At 42.2% G+C, this 14,277-nt stretch overlaps 1 protein-coding gene and 1 long non-coding RNA gene across 3 annotated transcripts in view; one reads left to right on the top strand and one right to left on the bottom strand.

Annotated features, from left to right (window-relative positions):
- The window catches only part of TEX9 (testis expressed 9), an 82,116-nt gene extending 73,501 nt beyond the window's left edge, over positions 1–8,615 (top strand). For both annotated transcript variants that reach the window (XM_029575112.1, XM_029575111.1), the window contains 3 exons: positions 2,924–3,058; positions 6,123–6,257; positions 8,413–8,615. In XM_029575112.1, coding sequence (XP_029430972.1) covers positions 2,924–3,058; positions 6,123–6,257; positions 8,413–8,490 — 348 coding nt within the window. In that variant the 3' untranslated portion in view covers positions 8,491–8,615. The remainder of the gene's footprint in view (positions 1–2,923; positions 3,059–6,122; positions 6,258–8,412) is intronic.
- LOC115075023 lies at positions 1,201–12,769 on the bottom strand. Its single transcript, XR_003852400.1, has 3 exons — positions 12,728–12,769; positions 2,876–2,935; positions 1,201–1,444 (listed from the first exon to the last, which is right to left on the bottom strand). It is a non-coding gene; the product is annotated as an uncharacterized LOC115075023 (long non-coding RNA).
- Between the last annotated feature and the right edge of the window lie 1,508 nt (positions 12,770–14,277).

The raw sequence follows: 14,277 nt of genomic DNA, 5'->3' as shown, positions 1-14,277 counted from the left end.
GTTGTAAGTGTTGACTATTTTCAGGAGTGATAAGCAGGAGTTCTGTCTTAGCAGTATTTAGCACCAGGTTAAGGCTGGTAAGGTGGTGGTGGCAGATGGAGATCTAGTGGTATCTCCATCTGCTGGTATGGGAGAAAACCCCATCCATCCAGGCTAGTCTGGTAGGACTAAAGAAAAGAAAATAAGCAAGCAAGAAACCAATTTTCCCTTCCTATCAGTGCACAATGCCAGGAGCGCTGCTGCTTGAATCCCCCAGAGTATTCCTATAGAGAGGACTACTTATCCTTTCATCATTCTCAAGAAATGCAGTAGCTTCCAGGGGTTCAGATTCCATCCACTTATTTCTTCAAGTAACCCAGGAAGATGTGGCTTCTCCTAATTCCCTTGCAATGTTGGGATCATCAGTTTTCAAGTACAAACTGGACAGAGAGATCCAAGAGGCCTTGCACCAAAAGATGGTGAGCATCAATGGCCTTGCAGATAGATGACTGAGAGGCTTATAAGACAGTGGGCATGCAGGAACTCCCATGCATGCTCAATAGTAAAACTTTATTGAGCTAGAGAGATGGGTCTGTCCAACACTACTGAATGTCACCCACTTGTCATGGCTAATTCAGCCCTGCTTGTCTATGGAGAATCGGAATTGATGTGCTTACTCCTTGGAACTAATGACTGTCCATAAGTAATACTTTTAGCTATAGTACAGAAAAGTTATTACTCTAAGCTGCAGAATGTTAAATATTTTTTGGTACAGAATTCACTCAATCGACTGTAATACATCATACAGCAGTGCATCTGTCCTTCCTTCATCCTCATCAGCCTCTTTCCAAACTGCTATCTCCTTCCTGCCTACCCCTTCCCTTCACAGGTCAATGACACCACCATCTCTTTCCAATTCTTCATGGGCAGAAGCTACAGCCACTATTCTTGTTCTGTTTTCTGCCAGGTAGCAACCAATGAAATTCTGCTTAGGGGAGGGGAATTCTGCACCAGTTCTGTTGTACAGAATTCCTTCAGGAGTGTGCACTGCTTCCAGCTTAAGTCAGCTTGAGAAACTAAAATTCAACCAACTAAAATGTATCTCTCATACAGACATATATTTATTTATTTATTTAGCCATTTATATACCGTTGTTCTGAGTGAAGATCACAACGGTTTACATCATGACACAAATATTATAAGTAGCCAATTACAGTAATTTGAAGTGTTCATATATCATACATTTAGCGATAGATATTTCAGTTTTTTGTTGGTATTATAAGAATTAGTCATGGAAACATTTTTATCTCTAATACAGTATATCAAAACATTAAACTTGAAGTCACATATGCATCTTTACTCATGCTAACCCTGATGTCACGGCAGAGAAAGCGTTATTAGGAGTGGTGCTGCCATTAGAATTTCAGACCATTTAGCATCCTTCTTCCAGATGAAGTCTGTAGTACTTAAAATAAACAAAAACATCATTACACAAAGGAAACAGTGAGAAAAACAAAATCAGAAACATTAACGAAGATACTCTTATACAATTCAATTTCACCAAAAGAGGAGGAAAAGACCTCAGCTTCCAGCAATAGTGAAAAACACCATTAGCTTTGTTTTCTATCATAGGCCTGAAAAACCTCCTTTAATTTTTCAATTTAAGTGCTGATATGTGCTACTTGAAAATCAACAAAGTGTAAGTGAATGTAAAAACACTATGGGCCGGAATTTAAAAGCCCTGCGCACGTAAATCTGGCCGGATTTACGCGCGCAGAGCACTCACGCACCTATTTTGCATAGGACGCCGGCGCGCACACAGCCCCGGGATGCGCGTAAGTCCCAGGGCTTCGTAAAAGGGACGGGGAGGGGGCGTGTCAGGGGACAGTTCGGGGTGGCACCGGCCCGGGGGCGTGGTCGAGGCCTCCGGACCAGTCCCCGGGTCAGGTGATGGCGCACCAGCAGCCCGCTGGCACGCGCAGATTTACGCCTGCTTTCAGCAGGCGTAAATCTGCCAACAAAGGTAGGTGGGGGTTTAGATAGGGTCGGGGGGGGAAGGTGCGGGGGGGTGGAAAGAAAGTTCCCTCCGAGGCCGCTCCGATTTCGGAGCGGCCTCAGAGGGATTAGGCAGCACGCGCCGGGCTCGGCGCGCCCAAGTTGCACAAATGTGCACCCCCTTGCGCGCGCCGACCCCGGATTTTATAAGATACGCGCGGCTACGCGTGTATCTTATAAAATCCAGCGTACTTTTGTTCGCACTCGCGCAAATTTATAAAATCTACCCCAAAGTGTGTAGTATCCCAAATAAAAGAAGGGATCTAAAAAAAAAATACTCAAAAAAAAAAATCAACATGCATGGATAGGGCTTCAAGTAAAGAATCATTTGTGGATACGATCAAGTGTACGGGAGGGTTTACTAGAGTTTTGTCTAGTTTTGGTAAAACATAAAACACTGTTATTCATGCAAAAGATACATTAAAAAATGTGAATTCCTTTTTGGTAAGGAAACCATCTTCCAAAGCTAATGTTGTAATTTTGTAAATAATAGATTGTAATCTTTTAGTGGGATCTGTAACCAAACGTCTGTAATTGGAATCATTCGAAATTTGTCTGAAGGCTTCATTCACACAATCTTGCTGGTTCATAATCACAATAGCACCACCTTTAAGATTTATTTATTTTTATTTATTTATTTATTTAGATTTTTATATTCCGCTTTTTGCACTTTTTTCAGCGCTTCAAAGCGGATTACATTCAGGTACTGTAGGTATTTCCCTATCCCCAGAGGGGATCGATAAAGCCATCCATATAAATAGAAAATCAAATTTTTAGCAGCATCTTTTTTTAAATGGACATTTTTATATTGCAAAAAAATCTCTAAAATCTCAAAACTTACATATCTACTAAATGAACTATTTTGTCTTCTTTTTTTGGCTTATTGCAGGAATTGGAAAATCTAAAGAGAACACATAAACAAGCTGTAACTAGTCAAAGTGCTACAGACGTTCGCTTAAACAGAGCTCTTGAAGAAGTAGAAAGGTATAAACTAGAACTGAATAAACTGAAACAATGCAACAAGGTAAAGTAAAACTGCAGTATTTAGTTATTTTTCTTACTAATTAATATCTTCTAAGAACAGAAAACTGTTTTTTTGATAACATTATCACAGTATTCCCTTCATTTCTATGCATAGCCCAGCTGTAAGCCAAGAAATACACTATCTCAAAATTGAAAAAATACTGATAGAGGAGGATCAATATAGTTCCCTCATCAAATCTAATTCAAAAAGGCAAAAGTCCACATCTGTATGAATATAACCAGATTTTCAATGCCTTTATGTTCCTTCAAAAACTATCCATTTTCTTTCTGTAATTAATTTTCTGTTTATCTGTTTTATATGTTTGCGTAGTAAAAACAACAAAATGGCCATCAATCCCATTGATGCCCTTGATCCTTTCGAGATGCGTAGCCTCGATGCCATGGCCGCCATCAAGGTGAATGGCCTCGAGGCCGTCGTAGTGCAGAGCTGCCTCGATACCATAGACACACTCTATGCCATCGAGGTGCAGGGTCACCATGGAGGCCATCAGGCGTGTTAGCCAGCGATGCCATTCGTTGCAGCTCTCGACTATGTTGAGCACCATCCATGAGGCACTGGGATCACCATTGAGTGCTCTGTTCTCCCTTGAGGCCTGAGAGCCCTCAAGTGCTACTGAAGCCCTCGGGCAACAGGTGTTTTGGTCTTGGATGAACTTGGTGCTGCCAAGTGCCGGGGTTGCCCTCTACTCAAAGCACCCTGGAGCATTGAGACATCCAGGCACAGTGTTCCTGTGCCCTCAAGGCTCCTTTGCAGTGTCCAAACGGGGTACCAAGAGGCAACAGGCTGTCCCAACACTGGCCTCAAGCGATCTATATTTTAATCAGTTGGCAATCCATAATTGGATGCTGTCCCCTATCCCATGACTTTTGAATTTCCTAAAAAGTCGCTCATAAGGAATTTTGTCAAATGCTTCCTGGAAATCCAAATACACTGTATCAACTGACTTATTTTTAGCCACATGATTATTTATGCCCTCAAAAAAAAAAGTAGCAGATTGGTGAGGCAAGACTTCCCCTGGCTAAATCCAAGTTGGCTTTGTCCCATTAAACTATGCCTACCTATATGTTCTTTAAGATAGTTTCTACCAGTTTGCCTGGCTTGGACGTCAGACTCACTGCACCACAATTTTTCTTTTCTGTTTATGAAATGTTATGCTTTATATAGGGGTGGATTTAGGCATAGGCAATATCTAGGGTGCCAAATTCTAAAGGCACCCAAAACTTCTGCTGCTCGCTTATTTCTGGGGGCAAAATTTCCTGCCCCTGGTTCTCTGCCTGTGGGAGTCATAATCATAAATTTGGCCCTGGCTTTAGTTTACACATATGGGGGTAGATTTTCAGAGGGTTACGCATGTAACCCCCGAAAACCTACTCCAAACCCCCCCTGCGCGCACCGAGCCTATCTTGCATTGGCTTCTGGCGCGCGCAAAGCCCTGGGACGCGTGTAAGTCCTGGGGCTTTCCTGGGGGGGGGGCGTGTCGCGACCGGCACGTCATCGGGGGGCATGACGCGGCCGGTGCATCATCCGGGGGCGGGGCCAGGGGCGTGGTTCCGGCCCGGGGGCATGGCCGCAGCCTCCGGACCAGCCCCTGGACTGGAACATAGTACGCTGTCCTGGCGCGCGCAAGTTACGCCTGCCTCGAGCAGGCGTAACTTTCGCGACAAAGGTGGGGAAGGGGTGTAGATAGGGCCTGGGGGGTGGGTTAGGGAGGGGAAGGTGGGGGGAGGCCGAAGGAAAGTTCCCTCCGAGGCTGCTCCGATTTCGGAGGGAACGGAGGCAGGCTGTGCTGCTTGGCGCGCGCGCAGGCTGCCGATTTTGGGCAGCCTTGCACGTGCCAAACCCGGATTTTAATGGATATGCGCAGTTACGCGCATATCTCTTGAAATCCCGCGTACTCTTGTTCGCGCCTGGTGCGCGAACAAAGTACGCGTGTGCGCAACTTTATACAATCTACCCCATGTTGTAGAGTTTTTAGTAGTCTGAGAAGATGATTCAGTAGTTTGGTGTAACTAAAAGTTAACTATAGAAAAGTTATTCCCTGTGTTTTTGGTGTGTTAAATTGATTAATTGAATCATTTATTTGCACTTCTAGTTTTATGATATTTACTTGTAAAATTTACTGGTGGGATTCCAGTTTTTATAAAACTTGAGGGAAGCCAATGTTCATCGCCATTAGCCAGATAAATTCTGACTTATCCAGCTAAGTGGCATGTTTTATATATTCGGCCGCAATCAGTGGCAGCCACTTAGCCGGCTAAGGAGTGGGAGAGAAATGGGCATAATGAGGAACTGAGTTAGCCAGATTGAATATCGAAGTTAGCTAGATAATTTATTCGGCTAACTTTGGTATCCCCATAGATCTGTATTCAAGTTAGCCATATAAGGTTATCTGGCTAACTTTAGGGTTATTTATTTATTTTATTTATTTATTTATTAATTTTTATATACCGGTGTTCAATTTTACATATCACATCGGTTTACATTTAAACAAAATTTGCAGGAACTCATGCATTACCTTTGTCAAATACATTAAACATTTTAAATATGGGGATTGTTAACAAGGGATATAAAAGAACATGGGGAATGGCTAACACTACGGATGCACGGCCGTGCTGCTGAATATATTAAGTTAGCCAGAAAGGTTTTTCCTACTAAATTGTCAAGCCACACAATAGCTGAGTTTGAACCTCAGGATTTCTTTGTTGAATAATGTTTCTAATAAAAAGCAATACACTGAACCAAAATTCAAATAGTATAAAATTGTATAGACAAAAATACTTAGCTGCAAAGATGTTTATAATGTAACGGACGTATAAAAAGGGCTTCTCCTTTCTCTACCACCTTAATAGGAGGATTTAGGTCAAAACACACACATGAATTGGAAGTATAATTTCATAGGATGATAATCCAGAAAATTAAACTGTTGAACCTCAAATTCTGATCTCAAGTGAAATATCATATCCACATTTTGATTCTTATTGTAAATATATTTTAAGACATTCTTGACTGTAAAAAAAACAGATTTATTTTTTTCTCCTCCTAGGATACAGCAAATCAAGAGCGCAAAAAAATAGAAGAATTAAAAATAGAAAACAAGAAACTAGAAAAACAAAAAGGAGAATTAATGGTGGGATTTAAGAAACAGCTGAAGCTAATTGATATTTTGAAAAGACAAAAGGTAAACATGTTTAGAGACCTATTCATCATTTTATGAAAGGATCTTAACTGTCACATCCATTCCAGGTTATATTATATATCATGTGACATGATTGATAATGCATGGCATGTATAAGATACTGAAATTATTGCACAGCCTAGTTCCCTATTAAAATATTCTAAAACAGTTCATATAATTATTTATTTTATTTATTAGACCTGAGTGTAGAACAACTGAATTGTCCTTGTCTGGTACCAAACAGATATGCACACTATAGAACATTTTATCAACATTTTTCTGGTTAAGGAACCCATTACTATGTTGTGAAATTGTGTGGAATTCTAATCCCCTCACAATCTGTTCATCTTCTCCCCACTCTCCTAATAGCCAGTTTCCTGCCATTCTCACCACCAATTCATCATCCAGTTGCCAACTGCTCACTTCCCTCCATCATCACCAGTCAGTGTGCAACACCCTCTTCCTTCACCTTGTTCCAGCAGGTACACTGGTATTAGGCACTTTTGGCAAACCTTCAATCTTGGCAGCAGCTTTGGCACAGCATCACCCTCTCTTTCTCCACTCAGCATCCACCTCGCATCCCCCTCCGTTTGCCTCCTGTCCACTGTGCCCAATCTCCTCTTCTTCTCCTCCCTCAGCATCCTCCTGTTTCTCCCCTTACTCTCTGCTCAGCACAACAGCAGTGCCCAGCATATTACCTCTCTCTTTTTACCCTACCATCCCCTCTACAACTCCTCCCATCCCCTCTGCTTTCTTTCTGTTTCCATCCCCCACATCTACCCTGCATCCATTCCCTTCTTTCTTGTGGTACCATGCCTTAAAAGTGGGAAGGTAGCATCTGGAGGTTTTAGTTGCCCCTGGTGTCTAAATTTTGGTGCTGTTGGTGACAGCCTAGTTCACCAAATCAAAGAACCAGCCCACTGGCCCTAGAACAACTGTTGCCTTCTGGCACTGCATTTTAGCCACATGGTGCTCGACTCCCATACAATTTTTATGAGGTCACAAAATTGGCATGCGAGTTAGGGTACTGTGTGGCTCAAATGCACTGAGAGCCATTTAGTATCAGAAGGCAACAGCTATTCTGGGTGGCATCTGAACAAGATGGGAGGAGGGAATTCCCCCAGGAGTAATTATTTTCAAATGATCTGAAAAATTGTGCAAACCCTTTAGGGATACTCGCAGAACCCTGGTTGAAAAACACTACTAAAGAAACATAGAATTTAAGGGAAGAGACATCCTTTAAAGGTCCATCTAATCAGCTCATTTTCCTATACTGTGGATCCTATTTTCCTTTAGGCCCAGCAGTGTTCTGCTATTCCTTTGAGCTTGGACCTCATTTGGAACTAGCCTATATGGCACCATGAACCCTCATTTGCAATTGCTTGGAGATTTCCCTCACATTTAATGCTCTCTCCCCTTCTTCTAGTTCACTCTTCACAGTTACTATTCTCATCCAAGAGCCACAGAGCATGGCTTCCTCAGGAACCTGGTATGCATGCACCCCACTAGGTGTCCCTCTACCCCCAGAAGCTGTAAATGCTATCTCTGCAGCATTCTGTACTCGGACTGGCCTGAAGAATATGAAGCCAAGTGCAGGACCCAAACTCAAATTTACTGCATGGCAACACTCAACACTGAGTCATTAGGCTGTCCCCTGCAGAGCCAACTTGATAAACCTAATTTATCACATGACTTTACTGGATTTTCCAATGTACTTACAACATGTGATCAATCACAAAGCTTGACTTCTTATTTACATGTAACTGCTTCAAAATTGCTTTGGGCTTGATAATCAAAGATATTCGGCTAAGTGAGTGAGCTGGATACGACTTATCCAGTTAACTCGGGGATATGCTGCTGAATATTCCCGACTAAATTATTAGTTATCCAGATAAGTCTTATCCAGCTAACTTTAGACCTGCTATTGAGCATGTCATCCAGTTAACGTAGCTGGATAAGTTTGAATATCGCTACTTATCTAAATTCCCATTTCCCACTCACCATTTATCCAGATAAGTGGTGGCCTCTAAACAGGGCCAGCTGCCGCCACTTAGCCGGATAAGTTTTTACTTATCTGGCTAAGTGATGCAGAATATTGACCTTTTGGGGTTTTACTACTTATCCAGATTACTAATAACTAATTTTTATTAATTTTTAGATGCATATTGAATCTGCAAAGATGTTGTCTTTCACGGAAGAAGAGTTTATGAAAGCTCTTGAATGGGGAAATTCCTAAATCATTCTAACTTGCTCAACTCGTGCGGTAGCATGGTGAATAAATCTCACCTAAACCTTGCTGAATGGATTTGACTAATAAAGTACCTTTTTACATTCTGAAAATAAAAAGAATTATTGATTTGAGGCACTTATTGTAAAAACATTTTACATTATTAGGATGATAAATCCGGCTAAGTTTCACATTAAATGAAACCAACAAAGTAGTTGGGTATAGTTGATACCATTTCAAAGCTAAAGGAAAATTAGTTCTTACCTGATAATTTTCGTTCCTGTAGTACCAAGGATCAGTCCAGACAGTAGGGTTATGTCTCCCTTCCAGCAGGTGGAGTCAGAGGCCAAAGTTCTAAGCACCTCCCATATGCATATGCGATCCTCCAGTATTTTGAATAACAAAGCAGAAACTCATGAAGAAGGATAATCAATGACTAAATCAACTATATATATGAATAGAACAGATACAAAACATGAAAAAAAATAATGTAACAATATTCAGAGCTTCTTAAATCATTGCATAGGAAAAATATAAAAAGGAAATAAACAATAATCAATAGTGGACTCTCCGGAAAAAAACTGGGCGGGCATCTGGACTGATCCTTGGTACTACAGGAATGAAAATTATCAGGTAAGAACTAATTTTCCTTTCACTGTACGTACCAGGATCAGTCCAGACAGTAGGGGGATGTACCAAAGCTGCCCTAAATGGGGTGGGATCTGGAGAGTCCCGCCTTCAGCACACTACTACTGAAAGAGTCGACGTCTGGAGCACGAACGTCTAAACGATAATGTTTGGTAAAAGTGTGCAAAGATTTCAAAGTCGCCGCTCTACAAATTTCTTGAGGTGAAACACAATGACTCTCGGCCCAAGACGCCGCCTGAGAACGTATCGAATGCACCTTGAGACCATCAGGAACTGGACGACCGTTACAAATGTATGCCGAAGCAATTGCTTCCTTCAACCACCGTGCAATGGTAGCTTTTGAAGCCTGATAGCCCTTTTTAGGACCGCTCCATAGAACAAAAAGGTGGTCCGAAAAACGAAAGGCATTAGTAATCTCTAAATAACGTAAAAGTACTCGGCGGACATCAAGTCTTTTTAAGTCTCGTGATTGAGAAGAAGATTTAGCCAAATCTGGGAAAGCTGGCAATTCAACAGATTGATATGAAACAAGGAAACCACTTTGGGCAAAAAGGACGGTACTGTATGTAATGATATACCTGAATCAGAAATTCGTAAGAAAGGCTTGCGGCAAGACAATGCCTGAATCTCTGAAATGCGCCGAGCAGAACAAATTGACACGAGAAACACTGCCTTGAGCGTTAAGTCCTTCAAAGTTATTCGCTTAAGGGGTTCAAAAGGAGGAGCACAAAGACTACGAAGAACCAAATTCAGATTCCACGATGGACAGATAGCCCGGATTGGTGGTTTCAAATGTTTGGCTCCTTTGAGAAAACGGACAACATCCTGATGCATAGCAATAGACACACCATTCTCCTTACCTCTTAAACAGCCAATTGCCGCAACTTGGACGCGGAGCGAATTATAAGCCAGACCCTTTTTTAAACCGTCTTGTAAGAAAGCCAAAATGTCTACGACTGTAGCTCTGCGCGGAGACAAGCTGGACTTACTACACCAAGCATCAAATACCTTCCATACTCTAACATAGGTGAGAGAATTAGGTTTTCTCGAACTAAGCATGGTGGTGATGACTGAGTCTGGATAGCCTCTCTTTTTTAATTGCCCCTTTCATATGCCACAAAAGTGGCATATGAAAGGGGCAAGTGAAACGCCTGGTCGAAATATACTGGACCCTGTCTAAGGAAGTTGTTGAGGTGGCCTAGGCGGACTGGACCGTTGATTGCTAAGTTGATGAGATCCGCATACCATGGTCTGCGAGGCCATTCTGGAGCAACGAGAATCACCGGACCTTCGTGGTATTCTAATCGTCTCACGACTTTTCCTATTAGTGGCCATGGTGGAAACACATAGAGAAGGATGTCTTTGGGCCAAGGTAGAACCAAGGCATCCACCCCTTCCCCTCCATGTTCTCTCCTTCGACTGTAGAACCGAGCCGCTTTCGTATTGACACGGGTAGCCATCAGATCTAGCCTGGGTGTCCCCCACCTTTGAGTGAGAATGTTCATTGCCTCCCAGGAAAGTTCCCACTCTCCGGGATCTAGATTCTGAGGAAGTCTTCTTGAACATTGTCTACTCCTGCTATGTGCGATGCAGCTAGCCGGCGTAGATGAGAATCGGCCCAGGTCATTAGCATGTCTGCTTCTATGGCGACAGAGCGACTTTTCGTGCCGCCTTGTCTGTTGATGTACGCTACTGTCTTGGCATTGTCGGAGAGAACCCTCACCGACTGATGTTGAATAAGTGGTAGAAATCTGTGGAGAGCTAGTCGTACCGCTCTGCTTTCCAAACGATTGATGGGCCACTTGGCTTGTGAAGCTGTCCACTGACCTTGTGTCGAATGTGAGGCTGGCATCCGTTGTCACTAATATCCACTGAGGAGGCTCCAGGTCCATTCCTTCCTGCAAGTGACGCGGTATCAACCACCAATTTAAACTGGACCAAGCCGGCTCCAGAAGGGGTAGAAGAAGATGAAACTCCTCTGACTTGGGGTCCCACCTGGAAAGCAATGCCCTTTGCAAAGGTCTTAGATGTGCAAAAGCCCAGGGGACCATGTCCAGAGTAGATGCCATAGAACCAAGAACCTGTAAATATTCCCATACCATGGGTAAATTTAGATCCAAAAGGCGACGGACTTGAGACATCAATTTGATCATCCGGTCCTGTGGAAGAAAAACCTTTTCCACAGCCGTATCGAATCGTGCACCCAGAAACTGCAAAACTTGTGTCTGGACTAGATGACTTTTCTTGAAGTTGACTACCCAACAAAGTATATGAAGAAGATGCAGAACTTTTTGGATCGCTAGTTTGCAAAGAGTATTTGACTTCGCTCGAATGAGCCAATCGTCGAGATAGGGATGAACCAATATCCCTTCTCGTCTGAGTGCTGCTGCAACTACCACCATTACCTTGGTAAATACTCGAGGCGCAGTTGCTAGACCGAATGGAAGAGCCCGAAACTGATAGTGACTGCCCAATACCATGAAACGAAGATATCTCTGGTGGGATTCTTGAATTGTTATATGTAGATAAGCTTCTGACAGATCTAAAAAAGCCAAAAATCCCTTTTTGTTCGTAGTGTTGCAATTCTGTAATAATGGAAGGCTGTTTTATATGCAGCGAGAGAGTTGGGGTTCGGGGTCTTCCGCCATTTCTTTTCTTTCTGTCTGAGGTCTTGTTTTATTGAACGGAGCTCCTTTGAGAACCACGGTTGTTTATTATTCTGAGCCGGGTTAATATTCTTTGTTGTGCGGGGGCATATGTTATTGGCTATTGCTTCCGTAATGTTTTGCCAAGAGAGTAGGGCCAAATTGGGGGTGGATAGATCAAGGTTGGGGAGTTCATTGACCAATGGCAGTGCCCAAAGTTTTGCTCTGGACTGATCTGGGTATGCTCAAGAATCTATCATTTTCGTTCAAACTAGAGTGTTCTGGGGCTAAAATAGGAGGTGATAAACATTCAATGTGCTCCCCTCCGGCCGACCGCAAGCCAACGCGATCGTCGTTTAAATTCAAAATAGCCGCCGCTGCCCCGTTTTCTGCCAGTAAGAGTCAGCTCTGATGGCCCTTCGCCGCCAGAAATGCAGCGAAAGCACAGACTGACTCTGGAGAGCAGTGCTGCCGGCTCTCCACAGGCAGAACAGTGGTAACCGCGTGGCATAACAAAAAAAATTAATAAGCAGCTCTGGAAAAAGAAAAAAAAAACCTGAAATAAATTTTGCTTGTGTCCTTCCCAATATTGAAATTTGCCTTGAACTTAACAGGTTTTTTTTGTTTTGTTTTTTTTTAAACTGCTATACAGTTAATGGAGCTTTCTCTTCAGGGGAATGAAACCTCCCTGGAAATCAGCAAAAAATCTCTAAGCTCCCTTCAGAGGCATATAAACTTCTCTGGCACTGAAAGGGGGAGGGACCTGCCCACCGGTAAATCCCCTCTTTGCCCGGGAATAATAAAAGTCTTCCAGGTGTCAAGGCCAACGGACACAGCTTTAAATTAATTCTAAATTCTTTTTTTTTTTTTAAACATAAGAAGATCTAGTCAAAGATCAGCCAGGGACAAAAAACTCCCTTCACTACAAATAAAGGTAAATTTACTCAGCTGACCAAAGTAACAGGACCGCAGGGGATGTCTTCCTTCACCTGCTGGAGTCAGAGGAATACTGGAGGATCGCAGGAGGCACCCTGGGATATGGGAGGTGCTGAGAACTTTGGCCTCTGACTCCACCTGCTGGAAGGGAGACATAACCCTACTGTCTGGACTGATCCTGGTACGTACAGGGAACAGATTTTTAAAAAAATGAATGTGTTTGAGACTGGTGCTGTCTTCTGGTAAGAGCTGAATCTAATGTGGTACATAGAAGCCTCAATGCCCTAAATGATATCCAATTGTGAGTGTAAAACCTAGAATTTTACACAAACTGCAGGTGCAAAGTGCATGGTACAAGTGTGCACACAGGCTAAATTTTCAAAGGGAAACTCCATGAGCTTTAAGTTCTGTGGGTACAAAATTTCTGTGGGATTGCAAAATCCCCCATGGGGTTTCAAAATTATCCTCCCTCTTAGCAAGAACAAATATCCAAATGATTGCCGACTCCTAATTGAAATAAAATATTGATTAAATACTTTTATTTTAATCATCATCAATCAATTTTCTCTGGAGAGAAGTAGATTCACCAGTCACACAAGCAGGTCATGTGACTGTGCATGGTTCTGAGTGAAAGAAGCTTTCCAAATCATTTCTGCTCATGTCTGGACACTCTGCTAAGGTTCTGCAGCTACTCATTGCTTTTTTTCTAGTAGGTTCTGCAGTATTTTCACAATTTCATCTTCTGTCTCAGCCAAGATTTTTATTTTTTCCCTTCTTGGTTCTTAGTCAGGTGTCCATTTTTTTTTTGTTAAAATTTTTATTCAGTGTTTTCTGCTGAATAAATCCTCACCTCCAGATTTTTCCAGAGGTTAAAGGGACATCAAACAGGCTTCTGATCATTTGCTCAGTTGCAGGTATATTTTCTCTGAAGGCAAACATTTCTTCTTTCATTTTGCTACAACTGTTTTTCTCACCTTGGCAGAAATACAAATAGTCTTTATTATGGAACTATGTCACCAGAACTTAATGGCACTTCCTATAGATTGAATTAATTTATACAACTTTCAAAGATGTATATATGTGCCTCACTGTAAACTGTTGTGATGGTATACTACTTAACGACACTATAGAAAAGATTTTAAATAAATAAATGCAACCCAGCAGCTTCAGATTCTGTGCCAAGTGTGAATGAAAGATATCCATCACTGATCAAGGGTGATGATTCAGATGAACTGAACCAAATCACAGTGAACCTGTAAGGTGTGGTAGGCCAGATTGACAAACTGAAGAGTAGTAAATCACCTGAACCAGATGACATACACTCCAGGATTCTGAAAGAACTAAAAAATGAAATTTCAGACCTATTTCAATTAATTTGTAACCTATCATTAAAATCATCCGTTGTACCTGAAGATTGGAAGGTGGCCAATATAACCCAGATATTTAAAAAGGGCTCCAGGGGAGATCCAGGAAACTATAGACCGGTGAGCCTGACTTCAGTGCTGGGAAAAATCATGGAAACTGTTATAAAGAATAAAATCACAAAACATATAGAAAGACATGGTTT

The sequence above is a fragment of the Rhinatrema bivittatum genome, chromosome 13, assembly GCF_901001135.1.
Source record: "Rhinatrema bivittatum chromosome 13, aRhiBiv1.1, whole genome shotgun sequence".
NCBI classification, from domain to species: domain Eukaryota; kingdom Metazoa; phylum Chordata; class Amphibia; order Gymnophiona; family Rhinatrematidae; genus Rhinatrema; species Rhinatrema bivittatum.
The sequence above is the reverse complement of the archived record's forward strand: the minus strand, read 5'-3'. Positions and strand labels throughout refer to the sequence as shown.